The sequence below is a fragment of the Ranitomeya imitator genome, chromosome 3, assembly GCF_032444005.1.
Source record: "Ranitomeya imitator isolate aRanImi1 chromosome 3, aRanImi1.pri, whole genome shotgun sequence".
NCBI lineage: Eukaryota > Metazoa > Chordata > Amphibia > Anura > Dendrobatidae > Ranitomeya > Ranitomeya imitator.
In genome coordinates this window covers 246532944-246548737 of record NC_091284.1, presented here as the reverse complement: position 1 = coordinate 246548737, position 15794 = coordinate 246532944, and the positions used below count along the sequence as shown (strand labels likewise).

At 43.3% G+C, this 15794-nt stretch overlaps 1 protein-coding gene across 1 annotated transcript in view; it reads left to right on the top strand.

Annotated features, from left to right (window-relative positions):
- SLC6A17 (solute carrier family 6 member 17) overlaps window positions 1-15794 on the top strand; it is a 161643-nt gene that overhangs the window by 26771 nt on the left and 119078 nt on the right. The window contains exon 2 of the mRNA XM_069756318.1: window positions 11291-11673. Within this exon, the coding sequence (XP_069612419.1) occupies window positions 11391-11673 (283 nt within the window). The 5' untranslated portion in view covers window positions 11291-11390. The remainder of the gene's footprint in view (window positions 1-11290; window positions 11674-15794) is intronic.

Below are 15794 nucleotides of genomic sequence, written 5' to 3'. Positions count from 1 at the left end.
TGGCTGGATTTTAAATCTTTGGCTTTGTGGCCCTTATTGAGGAAATCTGAATCATCATTCTTTGGGCCCCATTTTTGTACACTTTCCCCAGTGGCATAACTAGAGTCTGATAAGTATCGGTGTAAGATTTGGACCGGGGCCCCCATGCTTATTATTTATATACTGTATATATGTCCCTCATCCTGGTATATCTATATATATGACCTCCATCCTGGTATTTATGTCCCTTATCCTGGTATATATGTCCTTCATCCTAGCCCATCCTGGTATATATTCCCCATCCCGTTATATGTGTCCCTTAATCTGGGCCCCATCCTGGTATTTACAGTGGGTAAGGAAAGTATTCCGACCCCTTTAAATTTTTCACTCTTTATTTCATTGCAGCCATTTGGTAAATTCAAAAAAGTTCATTTTTTTCACATTAATGTACACTCTGCACCCACCTTGACTGAAAATAAACAGAAATGTAGACATTTTTGCAAATTTAATAAAAAAGAAAAACTGAAATATCACATGGTCATACGTATTTGCTTAGACACTCATATTTAAGTCACAAGCTGTGCATTTCCTTGTGATCCTCCTTGAAATCGTTCTACTCCTTCATTGGAGTCCAGCTGTGTTTAATTAAACTGATAGAACTTGATTTAGAAAGGCACACACCTGTCTATATTAGACCTAGACCACAGCTCACAGTGCATGTCAGACCAAATGAGAATGATGAGGTCAAAGGAACTGGCCAAGGAGCTCAGAGACAAAATTGTGGCAAGGCACAGATCTGGCCAAGGTTACAATAGAATTTCTGCAGGACTCAAGGTTCCTAAGGCTACGTTCAGACTAGCGTTGTGCGCCGCTGTGTCGGCGACGCGTCGCACAACGCACCGAAAAACGTGGCAAAACGCACGCAAAAACGCTGCGTTTTGCGACGTGTACGTCGTTTTTTTGCCGAAAATCGGATCGGACGCAAGAAAAATGCAACTTGTTGCGTTTTCTTGGTCCGACGCTTGCGGCAAAAAAGACGCATTTGTCGCAAAACGCAACAAGCAAAAACGCATGCGTCCCCCATGTTAAACATAGGGGCGCATGACACGTGCGTCGCCGCTGCGTCGCCCGACGCGACGCCGACGCACACTAGCACAACGCTAATCTGAACGTACCCTAAGATCACAGTGGCCTCCAAAATCCTTGAATGGAAGAAGTTTGGACCACCAGAAGTCTTCCTAAACCTGGCCGTCCAGCCAAACTGAGCAATCGTGGGAGAAGAGCCTTGGTAAGAGAGGTAAAGAAGTACCCCAAGATCACTGTGGCTGAGCTCCAGAAATGCAGATGGGAGAAAGTTTCACAAAGTCAACTATCACTGCAGACCTCCTCGAGTCAGGCCTTTATGGCAGAGTGGCCCGCAAGAAGCCTATCCTCAGTGCAAGACATATGAAAGCCTGCATAGAGTTTGCTAAAAAACACATGAAGGACTCCCAGACTCATCTCTGGTCTGATGAGACGAAGATAGACCTTTTTGGTGATAATTCTAAGCGGTATGCGTGGAGAAAACCAGGCACTGCTCATCACCTGCCCAATACAATCCCATCAGTGAAACATGGTGATGGCAGCATCATGCTAAGGGGGGGTGTTTTTCAGCTGTAGGGACAGGACGACTGGTTGTTATTGAAGGAAACATGAATGTGGCCAAGTACAGAGATATCCTGGATGAAAACCTCTTCCAGAGTGCTCTGGACCTCAGACTTGGCCGAAGGTTCACCTTCCAACAAGACAATGACCCTAAGCACACAGCTAAAATAACAAAGGAGTAGGTTCAGAACAACTCTGTGGCCATTCTTCACTGGCCCAGCCAGAGCCCTGACCTCAACCCAATTGAGCATTTCTCGAGAAACCTGAAAATGGATGTCCACCAACATTCACAATCCAACCTCACGGAACTGGAGAGGATCTGCAAGGAAGAATGGCAGAGGATCCCCAAATCCAGGTGTGAAAAACTTGTTGCATCATTCCCAAGAAGACTCGTGGCTGTACTAGCTCAAAAAGGTGCTTCTACTCAATACTGATCAAAGGATCACATGGTCATAATCAAAGGATCTTATGACGATGTGATATTTCAGTTTTTCTTTTTTTTATTTGCAAAAATTACTACATTTCTGTCTTTTTTTCTGTCAAGATGGGGAGCAGAGTATACATTAATGAGAAAAAAATGAACTTTTTTGAATTTACCCAATGGCTGCAATGAAACAAAGAGTGAAATATTTAAAGGGGTATGAATACTTTACGTACCCACTGTATATCCCATCCTGGAATATGCCACTTTTCTTTAACCCCTTCATGACCCAGCCTATTTTGACCTTAAAGACCTTGCCGTTTTTTGCAATTCTGACCAGTGTCCCTTTATGAGGTAATAACTCAGGAACGCTTCAACGGATCCTAGCGGTTCTGAGATTGTTTTTTCGTGACATATTGGGCTTCATGTTAGTGGTAAATTTAGGTCAATAAATTCTGCGTTTATTTGTGATAAAAATGGAAATTTGGCGAAAATTTTGAAAATTTCGCAATTTTCACATTTTGAATTTTTATTCTGTTAAACCAGAGAGATATGTGACACAAAATAGTTAATAAATAACATTTCCCACATGTTTACTTTACATTAGCACAATTTTGGAAACAAAATTTTTTTTTGTTAGGAAGTTATAAGGGTTAAAATTTGACCAGCGATTTGTCATTTTTACAACGAAATTTACAAAACCATTTTTTTTAGGGACCACCTCACATTTGAAGTCAGTTTGAGGGGTCTATATGGCTGAAAATACCCAAAAGTGACACCATTCTAAAAACTGCACCCCTCAAGGTACTCAAAACCACATTCAAGAAGTTTATTAACCCTTCAGGTGCTTCACAGCAGCAGAAGCAACATGGAAGGAAAAAATGAACATTTAACTTTTTAGTCACAAAAATTATCTTTTAGCAACAATTTTTTTATTTTCCCAATGGTAAAAGGAGAAACTGAACCACGAAAGTTGTTGTCCAATTTGTCCTGAGTACGCTGATACCTCATATGTGGGGGTAAACCACTGTTTGGGCGCACGGCAGGGCTTGGAAGGGAAGGAGCGCCATTTGACTTTTTGAATCAAAAATTGGCTCCACTCTTTAGCGGACACCATGTCACGTTTGGAGAGCCCCCGTGTGCCTAAAAATTGGAGCTCCCCCACAAGTGACCCCATTTTGGAAACTAGACGCCCCAAGGAACTTATCTAGATGCATAGTGAGCACTTTGAACCCCCAGGTGCTTCACAAATTGATCCGTAAAAATGAAAAAGTACTTTTTTTTCACAAAAAAATTCTTTTAGCCTCAATTTTTTCATTTTCACATGGGCAACAGGATAAAATGGATCCTAAATTGTGTTGGGCAATTTCTCCTGAGTACGCCAATACCTCATATGTGGGGGTAAACCTCTGTTTGGGCACATGGTAAGGCTCGGAAGGGAAGGAGCGCCATTTGACTTTTTGAATGAAAAATTATTTCCATCGTTAGCGGACACCATGTCGCGTTTGGAGAGCTCCTGTGTGCCTAAACATTGGCGCTCCCCCACAAGTGACCCCATTTTGGAAACTAGACCCCCCAAGGAACTTATTTAGATGCCTAGTGAGCACTTTAAACCCTCAGGTGCTTCACAAATTGATCTGTAAAAATGAAAAAGTACTTTTTTTTCACAAAAAAATTCTTTTCGCCTCAATTTTTTCATTTTCACATGGGCAGCAGGATAAAATGGATCCTAAAATTTGTTGGGCAATTTCTCCCGAGTACGCCGATACCTCATATGTGGGGGTAAACCACTGTTTGGGCACACGGCAGGGCTCGGAAGGGAAGGCGCGCCATTTGACTTTTTGAATGGAAAATTAGCTCCAATTGTTAGCAGACACCATGTCGCGTTTGGAGAGCCCCTGTGTGCCTATGCATTGGAGCTCCCCCACAAGTGACCCCATTTTGGAAACTAGACCCCCCAAGGAACTTATCTAGATGCATATTGAGCACTTTAAACCCCCAGGTGCTTCACAGAAGTTTATAACGCAGAGCCATGAAAATAAAAAATAATTTTTCTTTCCTCAAAAATGATTTTTTAGCCTGGAATTTCCTATTTTGCCAAGGATAATAGGAGAAATTGGACCCCAAATATTGTTGTCCAGTTTGTCCTGGGTACGCTGATACCCCATATGTGGGGTAAACCACTGTTTGGGCGCACGGCAGGGCTCGGAAGGGATGGCACGCCATTTGGCTTTTTAAATGGAAAATTAGCTCCAATCATTAGCGGACACCATGTCACGTTTGGAGAGCCCCTGTGTGCCTAAACATTGGAGATCCCCCAGAAATGACCCCATTTTGGAAACTAGACCCCCAAAGGAACTAATCTAGATGTGTGGTGAGGACTTTGAACCCCCAAGTGCTTCACAGAAGTTTATAACGCAGAGCCATGAAAATTAAAAAAAATAATTATTTTCTCAAAAATGATCTTTTAGCCTGCAATTTTTTATTTTACAAAGGGTAACAGGAGAAATTTGACCCCAATATTTGTTGTCCAGTTTCTCCTGAGTACGGTGATACCCCATATGTGGGGGTAAACTACTGTTTGGGCACATGCCGGGGCTCGGAATTGAAGTAGTGACGTTTTGAAATGCAGACTTTGATGGAATGCTCTGCGGGCGTCACGTTGCGTTTGCAGAGCCCCTGATGTGCCTAAACAGTAGAAATCCCCCACAAGTGACCCCATTTTGGAAACTAGACCCCGAAAGGAACTTATCTAGATGTGTGGTGAGCACTTTGAACCCCCAAGTGCTTCATAGAAGTTTATAATGCAGAGCCGTGAAAATAATAAATACGTTTTCTTTCCTCAAAAATAATTATTTAGCCCAGAATTTTTTATTTTCCCAAGGGTTACTGGAGAAATTGGACCCCAGAAGTTGTTGTCCAGTTTCTCCTGAGTACGCTGATACCCCATGTGTGGGGGTAAACCACTGTTTGGGCACACGTCGGGGCTCAGAAGGGAAGTAGTGACTTTTGAAATGCAGACTTTGATGGAATGGTCTGCGGGCGTCACATTGCGTTTGCAGAGCCCCTGGTGTGCCTAAACAGTAGAAACCCCCCACAAGTGACCCCATTTAAGAAACTAGACCCCCCAAGGAACTTATCTAGATATGTGGTGAGCACTTTGAACTCCCAAGTGCTTCACAGACGTTTACAACGCAGAGCCGTGAAAATAAAAAATCATTTTTCTTTCCTCAAAAATGATGTTTTAGCAAGCATTTCTTTATTTTCACAAGGGTAACAGGAGAAATTGGACCCCAGTAATTGTTGCGCAGTTTGTCCTGAGTACGCTGGTACCCCATATGTGGGGGTAAACCACTGTTTGGGTGCACGTCGGGGCTCGGAAGTGAGGGAGCACCATTTGACTTTTTGAATACAAGATTGGCTGGAATCAATGGTGGCGCCATGTTGCGTTTGGAGACCCCCTGATGTGCCTAAACAGTGGAAACCCCTCAATTCTAACTCCAACACACCCCTAACCCTTCTCCCAACTGTAGCCGTAACCCTAATCACAACCCTAACCCCAACACACCCGTAACCCCAACACACCCCTAGCCCTAACCACAACCCTAATTCCAACCCAACCCTAACCCTAAGGCTATGTGCCAACGTTGCGGATTCGTATGAGATTTTTCAGCACCATTTTTGAAAAATCCGCGGGTAAAAGGCACTGCGTTTTACCTGCGGATTTACCGCGGATTTCCAGTGTTTTTTGTCCGGATTTCACCTGCGGATTCCTATTGAGGAACAGGTGTAAAACGCTGCGGAATCCGCACAAAGAATTGACATGCTGCGGAAAATACAACGCAGCGTTCCCGCGCAGTTTTTTCCGCACCATGGGCACAGCGGATTTGGCTTTCCATATGTTTACATGGTACTGTAAACCTGATGGACCTCTGCTGCGGATCCGCAGCGGCCAATCCGCACCGTGTGCACATAGCCTAATTCTAAAGGTATGTGCACACGCTGCGGAAAACGCTGCGGATCCGCAGCAGTTTCCCATGAGTTTACAGTTCAATGCAAACCTATGGAAAACAAAAATCGCTGTACACATGCTGCAGAAAAACTGCACGGAAACGCAGCGGTTTACATTCCGCAGCATGTCACTTCTTTCTGCGGATTCCGCAGCGGTTTTACAACTGCTCAAATAGAAAATCGCTGTTGTAAAACCGCATTGAAATGCGCAGAAAAAACATGGTAAATCCGCCATAAATCCGCAGCGGTTTAGCACTGCGGATTTATCAAATCCGCAGCGGAAAAATCCGCAGAGGACCAGAATACGTGTGCACATACCGAAACCCTAACCCTAACCCTACCCCTAACCCTAACCCTACCCCTAACCCTACCCCTAACCCTACCCCTAACCCTAACCCTACTCCTAACCCTAACCCTAGTTCTTACCCCAACCTTAGTGGGAAAAAAAAAATAAATTTTTTTTTATTGTCCCTACCTATGGGGGTGACAAAGGGGGGGGGGGGGTCATTTACTTTTTTTTTTATTTTGATCACTGAGATATAACCTATCTCAGTGATCAAAATTCACTCTGGAACGAATCTGCCGGCCGGCAGATTCGGCGGGCACACTGCACATGCGCCCGCCATTTTGGAAGATGGCGGCACCCAGGAAAGAAGACGGACGGTCCCCGGGAGGCCAGGTAAGTATAAGGGGGGGGAGATCAGGGCACGGGGGGGGGGCGTCGGAGCACGGGGGGGTGGATCGGAACACGGGGGGGTGGATTGGAGCACGGAGTGGGGGATCGCTGTGCGGGTGGGTGGATCGGAGCACGGGGGGGGAATCGCTGTGCGGGGGGGGATCGCTGTGCGGGGGGATCGCTGTGCGGGGGGGATCGGAGTGCGGGGGGGTTTGATTGGAGCACGGGGGGAGCGGGCAGGAGGACGGGGGAGCGGAGCACAGGACCGAGGGGAGCGGACCACAGATCGGGGGGCTGGGGGGGTGATCGGAGGGGTGGGGTGGGTGCACATTAGTGTGTCCAGCCATGGCCGATGATATTGCAGCATCGGCCATGGCTGGATTGTAATATTTCACCATTTTTTTAGGTGAAATATTACAAATCGCTCTGATTGGCAGTTTCACTTTCAACAGCCAATCAGAGCGATCGTAGCCACGAGGGGGTGAAGCCACCCCCCCTGGGCTAAACTACCACTCCCCCTGTCCCTGCAGATCGGGTGAAATGGGAGTTAACCCTTTCACCCGATCTGCAGGGACGCGATCTTTCCATGACGCATATGCTGCGTCATGGGTCGGAATGGCACCGACTTTCATGACGCAGCGTATGCGTCAAAGGTCGGGAAGGGGTTAATGTATATAAGAAAATAAACCATTATACTCACTAGGGGCACACATAGAAGTCATGGGGCCCCATAGCTGAAGTATAATGCTCTCCCTATAGTCCTACCTATAGTATAATGCACAGACCATAGTCCTTAATATACTAGAATGTGCCCCCCATAGTCCTCCATATAGTATAATGCAAACACTGTAGTCCTCCATATGGTATAATGCACCCCATACTCCTCCAAATAATATAATGCATGCCATAGTCCTCTATATAGTATAATTCACGTTCTATAATCATCCATACTGTATATAACACACAGACCATAGTCCTCCATATAGTATCATGCACAGCCCATAGTCCTCCATATAGTATCATGCACCCTATAATATGATACACCTCTATATATAATGCGCAGCCCACAGTCCTCCATATTAGTATAGTGCACATCCCATACCTTCATATAATGATGCTCAGCCCATAATGATCCATTTAGTATACTGCACAGCCCATAGTCCTCCATATAGTATAATACACAGCCCATAGTCCTCCATATAGTATAATGCACAACCCATAGTCATCCATGTAGTATAATCCATAACTCATAGTCATCCATGTAGTACAATGCACAGCCCTTAGTCATCCCTGTAGTATAATGCACAACCCATAGTCATCCATGAAGTATAATGCACAGGCCACAGTCATCCATATAGTATAGTGCACAGTCTATAGTCATACATGTAGTCTAATACACTACCCTTAGTCATCCATGTAGTATAATGCACAGCCCATAGTCATCCATGAAGTATAATGCACAGCCCATAGTCATCCATATAGTATAATGTACAGCCTATAGTCAAACATGTAGTCTAATACACTGCCAATAGTCATCCATGTAGTATAATGCACAGCCTATAGTCATCCATATAGTATAGTGCACAGTCTATAGTCATCCATGTAGTCTAATACATTGCCCTTAGTCATCCATGTAGTATAATGCACAGCCCATAGTCATCCATGTAGTGTAATGCACAGCCCATAGCCATCCATGTAGTATAATGCACAGCCCATAGTCATCCATGTAGCAGTATAGTCACCGTGTACTAATTTTTTTCAAAATAATACCTTTTCTCCGCTCCCCTGCTGCAAGTGACAGGAGCACATAACATCACTGCCATGTGACCCCGGTCATGTGCATGCTGACGTAAGCTGCTGGCCTCTGATTGACTGGCGGCGTGTATTGTCAGAGGACGCATATCCAGCTGAAGTATTTGCTGTCACCGGCGAACCCCTCACCCGTTGGACCCGGTCGCTGCGGCGATAGAGATAGTTACGCCCCTGTTTTTCCCTATATACCTTCCCCTCCACTCCTTTCTTCTCTACTTGTTTCTTTTGTCTTTCTTCTTATCTCTGTATCTATATTCTTTCTCTTTCATCTACTATTTTGTGTGGATTACTCTGCTCAGTCTGGGTGATTTTTGATATGTACTTTCTTATCCTCATTTTGTGCTATCCAGTACATATACGCCGCGCGGTGGTAGTACATTGTATTAACTATTGGCTTACATCTGAGTGAATCACCATATACAGGGGTGTGGTATCCATCTGTAGCTTGAGAAGTCAGAGTGAGCGCAGGTGCCCTGTACTACATTACACTATCATTTTGTGCTATTGTCTTTTCAGGTTTTGACTACCAAGTTAATAACTTAATTTGTTATTTCCTCTCCCTCAGTAATTGTTTATATTTATTGGCACAGTTAGTGCAATGTGATTGTACTTTTTTTTCTCTTTATTAATTTCATAAAAACAGACAAGGTTTAAAAAACAACAACAGTAATCTGGTTATTGTTTGGATTCTTTTCTATAAACTAAGATGTCTTTCATTTCTTGGAGTGGGCTCCATGTTCTACTTTCTAGAATATTAACAGTTGTTCAAGGTTCAAGGATGAGATGTCAGTTTTGATTGCATCAGTTTCTCTTTGTGCATAGTGAGTAAAGGTCAAATGAAGGATTTTTCAGGATTTCATTAAACTATAGACAAAATATAGAATTGTTTGGTTGGTTGCAGATGTAATGTTAAACCTCCCCCGGGATATGATTCATGTATTGACATCCAGTAAGTGTGATTATGTGCATTTACAGTGTAGTTTTCTCTTTTCAAGTTTCTCTGGTGGTGGGGTGGCTTTTACGTTTTTTTTTAATCCACATTATATTAACCAAGCACCCTATATTATTTTCATGCACTATTGCTATTTATTTATTTACTGCAGGGTATTTGCTCACTTTGTTTTTATCTTAGGTTTTGTCTGTTTAGTGGTCAGTGTGAACATGCGCCTAAACGCTGCATGCACACCAACTTATATTCCAGTTCATATCTAGTTTATGGTACAGCTTATCATTGGCTTTTCAGGTTTCCAGCGCATTCTCAATTTCTACATAAAGTTCCAATCTTGCAGCCCTCTTCAACATAGCCCTCCTTCTACAAAATTAGTGCGGTGCGACCCACAGCAGTATGCTTTGGATAGTTGCTAACCTATAATCTCGATACAGACCGTTAAATGTCCCTACTCTGTAATAATGCCTCAGGCTGTAATAGTGCTCCCTGTACTTTAATTCCCTTCCTTTTGACCCCACACATCAATAGTGCTCCTTGAACCCCCAAATAATAATCGTATCGTATCGTAATTCTTCATGCTTAGTGCACTCAACATATTAATGATGTTCCCTTAGTGACCCCTATATTATTGGTTTTCCCTTAGTGTCCCACACAATAATGACATCTTTCTTGTATCCACTACTCACTAATGATGTTCCCACAGTGTACAGTACATGCACCATTAGTACCCTCCACCGTATAGTTGCCTTCTATTAAAATAATAAAATTATACCACACAATTTTATAATTACCGTAGTCTTCGTTTGCACAGTAGAGCAGCACTCCACAAGCTTCTTTAAACTTGCAATAGGGGCTATTTTGGACAAACAGGGATAATGATGTCACTTTATTACGCCACCTGTGCTGGTGTTCTATGCCCAAATTTGTGCACCTACTTGCATAGAGCCATTGATAGCAAAGTGAATAGTGGAGCAGTTGGTGCTCAACTAAGGGACTAGGGGAAAAATCACAGGCTTGTATTTCTATTTGCTTGTTTTCGAACAATCTCCCACTTTTCTATGTCATTTAAAAAATTAAAAAGGATTGGGTTTATATGGGAGAACAAACTAACCTTTGTTTTCTTCAGCAGCTGCTGCTTGGCATTGAGTGTAACTGCCCAGTTAATTGTTTACATGTATTCCCAAGTCTTAGTTAATATTCAGGCACCCATACTATTTTGGGAGCCTAAGTGTATGCCATCTATCTGCTTGTAGTATTAAAAAGTAGCTTATCTGTACATAAAATAATTGTTTTGATTTAGTTTTCCTTTAATTACAATTTCTTAATATATTATAGTGGATTTTATGTTGTACCAAAAGTTCCAGACCATAGTAATAATATGCAAAGCCATAACTTGTCTGACTGCCAAAAAGGTACATACTGCTGTAAACCCGATCCAAATATCTTATTAATCCGTCTGTAGCTTGCTGATAGATCATGAAGGAAAGCATAGAGAATTTTGACTGTACCTGACGGAGCTATAATACCTTAATTTTGTATCTGCAGCTCTTGATAACTAATCAAGGAATAAAATTATGTGAATTTTGTAAATTTATATTTTAAGAGTTCCTATCACCAGTCTGGGGCTATACGTGATAGGTACTATTGAAGCATGTTTCTATGTGTATATATCTGTTAGCTAATCACTTGTGTGTACTTTTTTTTTAGGTTACATTAATTATCATGTAATTGAGCATTTTTACAAAAAGTAACTTTTTTTTCTAAGTTTGTAGAATCTAAATTTTTCTTTTTTTTCCAGGCCAATATTGCATGGAAGAAAGTATTAAATAACTCCTTGTGCTGGATTATTTCTGTGCACCAGAATCTACCTTGGTGTTCTTCAACTCACACTTCTCCAAATGCCTAAAAACAGTAAAGTGACTCAGCGAGAGCACAGCAACCAACATGTCACAGAATCTGTCGCTGACTTGCTGGCCCATGAGGAACCAATAGATCATAAAGCGAGTGCACTAAATGTATCTGGTGAAGAGAGTAGAGGAAAACCGCTGGAAGATATTTCTGAATTAGAGGACAGACCGGCATGGAACAACAAGCTGCAGTACATTCTTGCACAAATTGGATACTCTGTGGGTTTGGGCAATGTTTGGCGATTCCCATATCTGTGCCAGAAAAATGGTGGAGGTAAGTACAAATGATTGTGAAACAGTATGGTTAATTTGTTGATGGGTCTTTTGTATATATTAGGACTTTTTTTTTCTTAGTGCTCTACAGTGTCCTACCGTAGTCTTCTGTCTCTATGGCACTGTGTTAGAGCGGCTCAAAGAGGTAGGCACAGGGATTCTTTCCATTTAAGTCTTCAAATGGTTTATTAACACGTACTGCATAAACCAGTGCAAAGTTAAATAAATAAACACGGCCTTCTGGCATAATGGGAAAAACAAAAAAGCATACAGTACAGTCTGTGTGGGTACGGGGATCTACCCACTCAGGAAAAATAACACATGGTTCAGTTCTCTTTAAGACGAGCACAGCTCTGGAGACTTTGTTTCCGAACACACCGAACACTGAATGAGTCCAAAGACGTCATGTTTATCTTCTGTACCACACCGTGGGGTGGAGATATGGTGAACAGCCTCCCACCCATTCTTCAGCTACCAGCAAAAACCCAGCCCTTAATATGGCCCATTAATCCCTCTCAGCAATTAGTATGCTGGAGCATTTTTCAAGGTTTATATCACTGAGGCCAACATCCTGAGTGACACAAATTTCCCCTCCTGCATTTTACCAGTGACCTTCTCACAGCAGATTAAAGGCTAGTTCACATTTTTTATTTTGGTAGTTTTCTTTGGAACAAAATCTTATAATGGATGTGGAAAAGAGGGCAATTTATGAAACTTTCCAACTGAACATGGGGGTCTTAAAATCCTTACTGCCCTGTTCGTTAATTCAAGAGAACAGAAGATATGTGTAAGTTGTATTCGGTAGGTTGTATATATTGAAACCTCTCCAAAACCCCATGAGGACTATCCTTTACCTATACCTTTTATAAAGCAGCTGTGGTTGTTGGCTTAAATGGGAACTGTACTTTCAGAAATCTGTGTATAATTCAATAATACAGACAATTGTATGAAACTTAGTGTGACGCCCAGGAGACCGGGGTACCCAGCACCGGACCAATGGGGTCTGTATCTTGAGGGAGATGTCACGGGTGGCTTGACCTGGTGCTGTGGCCTCAGGCAATGCACAGTGTAAGGGGTATCATGAGGGAACAGGCACTTACTTGATCAGCAGCAGGTTCTCCCAGCGGTGATGATCCCGATCCTGGATAGATGGCTATTGTCCAAATGAAAGTCTCAGGCACTGAAACGTTTAACCAGTTTACTTCAACATAAAGGGATTTACAACCAGTCCTGTCACCGGAGTCTGTATGGGAACTCTGAGTTACTTTGACCCTGCCGGGGTCTTCGCCTCTTATTGTGCGCAGTTTCTGTGTGGCCCTGCTGCTGTATGTGAACTGGCTGCCAGCCCAATCTGTCCCCTCCGGGTCCTGGTTCGACGGGCAACCCGAGTCCTTTTATCGGCTTACCCCCTCCGGGAGTACCGCTGAACTCTGTGTCTGTTGCTGCGTCCGACCCTAGTGAAGCTGATATCACCTCACGTTTTTCCGGTTGCTGTATTATATGTAATGAATACAGCCACGGATCCGGTATCCGTCTTTGCGCCTGTTCTGGGTAGTGATTAATGCTACCCGGTTCTCACAATGTCCTTTTTCTCTATCCCTCTTCTCCTCAGGCCGGTGATTTGGGCCTGGAAACCGTCATAGGGCTGTTAGAAATTCAGCTGTATGACCTCTCACTTTCAGCTCCTTAGCCCAACTGCCCAACTGCCAGTTCTTCTCTCAGACCAGAATGGATCAAGGGGAGTCTCTGGAGCTCCCCCTTCTGGCCGGAGGAGGTAGTGCAGTCTTGCTATTTTAGTATTTGTATTCAGTGTCAGTAACTATATTTGTGGCAAATACCTCTAGGGGTGCCACATTCCCCCTTAGTTAAGAACAGTACTCCGGGACTGTGGGACGATAACATTTTGAAATAACAATTAATATGTACAGAGTCTTAAAAATGAAAAGTTACAAAAACCACTCAAGGAAACAAAAATAGAGTTTTGTAAAAAGTCACTTCAAATAGCGTCCATTAATACAGTTCTATCCTTGAAGGTACTAGGAAAGGCACTGCACTTTGTGTCCAAGAATTTTGTTCCATTTTTCCAACGGAGTTACCAATATAAAGTCTAAAGAAAGTTCAAAATGAGCAAAAAGCAAAAAAAGCTTTGATTTAGTGCCTCCGGGCTGATAAAAAGTTCAAGAATATGCAATAAGTTCATACAGACAAGTCTCTGTAGGCACTGGGCTTAAACGTTGCAGAATGATAACAATGACTATAGTTTTATAGTTGGTAATCCGCATGCCTGGCCGGTAATTGACCCTGGGTACTGCGCTGTGATCTACGTAATAGCGGTGTCTCTTCATGTGGTGTACTACTGTCTACTGCGGATGTAGTATCTGCCCGCTCTGCTAAAGATAATTCCACGACTATGGAGTTGGCAAGTCCACCGTGAATGGGATTACTCTGACCAGGAATCTGTTCTTCCTGGCCTGGAACCTCCCATAGTACGAGGTCAGCCTCCTCCTGTCTTGGGACTTCTGGTATTGGGTTCGGTGTTGGGTAAAAGGCCACCATGGGAACCACTACTGCACCATGGTATGTTAGTAGGGTTTTGGGAAAGTCTCCTATACAGGTGTGATACATTTCCTCTTCTTTTTCCTTTACTGGTTGGACCTGCATGGGTTGAATAACTTCTGGTTCTGGCTGGACAACTTCTGGCTCTTTCAATGCTTCCGGACACAATTTAAGATTGTCTCTTGACACTAATACAGATGTTAAGCCTCCGTTTTTGCTAATGAGACACATTTTAGGATTATCCATTCTTGTTGGTAAAACTGTGTAGGGTACGGCTTCCCACTGATTGTCTAGTTTATTGGTTCGACGGTTTCTCTTGAGCACTTGGTCACCCGGTCTTAATGGGGTCGCTAGAGCATTCTGGTTGAAAGTTCGCTCTTGTCTTTCTCTAGTTTGCTGAAGGCTTCTTTCCACACTCTCTTGCACTTGGCGATACTGCTTTTGCCGTATGATATCCCAATTGGAGTCTTGAACTTCTGCGTCTGGTTTCAGAATTCCCATTTCTAGATCAATTGGTAATTGGCCGGGTCTTGCACGCATAAGGTAAGCTGGGGTGCAGTTGGTGGAGCTCACCGGGACATGATTATACAGATCCACCAAGTCAGGCAATTTCTCTGGCCATTGATTCCTTTCTGCCTCAGGTAAAATCTTTAGTAGGTCTATTACAATATGGTTCATCTTCTCACATAAGCCGTTTGTTTGTGGATGATAGGCCGTCGTCCGGATCTTTTTGCAACCATACATATTACAGAATTCTCTGAAGATCTCTGATTCAAAGGCTGTACCTTGGTCGGTGAGAACCTGTTCCAGATATCCATGGGGTCTACAAAAGTACGTTTGGAACGCTTTGGCTGCTGTTTTTGCTGTCAGATCTTTTACAGGTACTACTACCAAGAAGCGTGAATAATGGTCCACGATGGTCAAGGCATAGACATAGCCGGACCGGCTTGGTGTCAACTTCACGTGGTCCATGGCTACAAGTTCAAGTGGTTGTTTGGTGATTATGGGCTGCAGTGGTGCTCTTTGGTTCTTTTGATCGTTTCTTCTGAGGTTGCACGGGCCACAATTTCTGCACCACTGTTCGATTGATTTTCTCATCCCGACCCAATAAAATCTTTCTCTTAGAAGTACTTCTAACTTTTTCCAACCGAAGTGACCAGCACCATTATGGTAAGCCTATCTTGTTTAGGCACGATAATCTGCCAAACCAATTCATGTGTTTTCGGATTGGTGTACCTTCTACAGAGCTTCCCTTGATACAGGAACATTTTGCCTCTCTCTTTCAAGAGTTGATGCGTCTCTTCTGGGGCATCCTCATCGGGATATGCACTTTGCTCAGTCAGCAGTTCCTTCACCAACTTCACAGCTGGATTGCTGTCTTGGGTGTCAGCCCATCTATGGTGTGCTAACGGATTAAAATTCACCTCTTGTTGTTTCTGATAGGTACTTGACTGATGATGTTTTGCCTTGGGATGATGGAAGGCTGGTAGTTCAATTTCTTCAAGCTCCCCCGTTTCTTCTTCTACATCTCTCAAGTGTGGCATCCGGGATAGGGCACCGGCATTT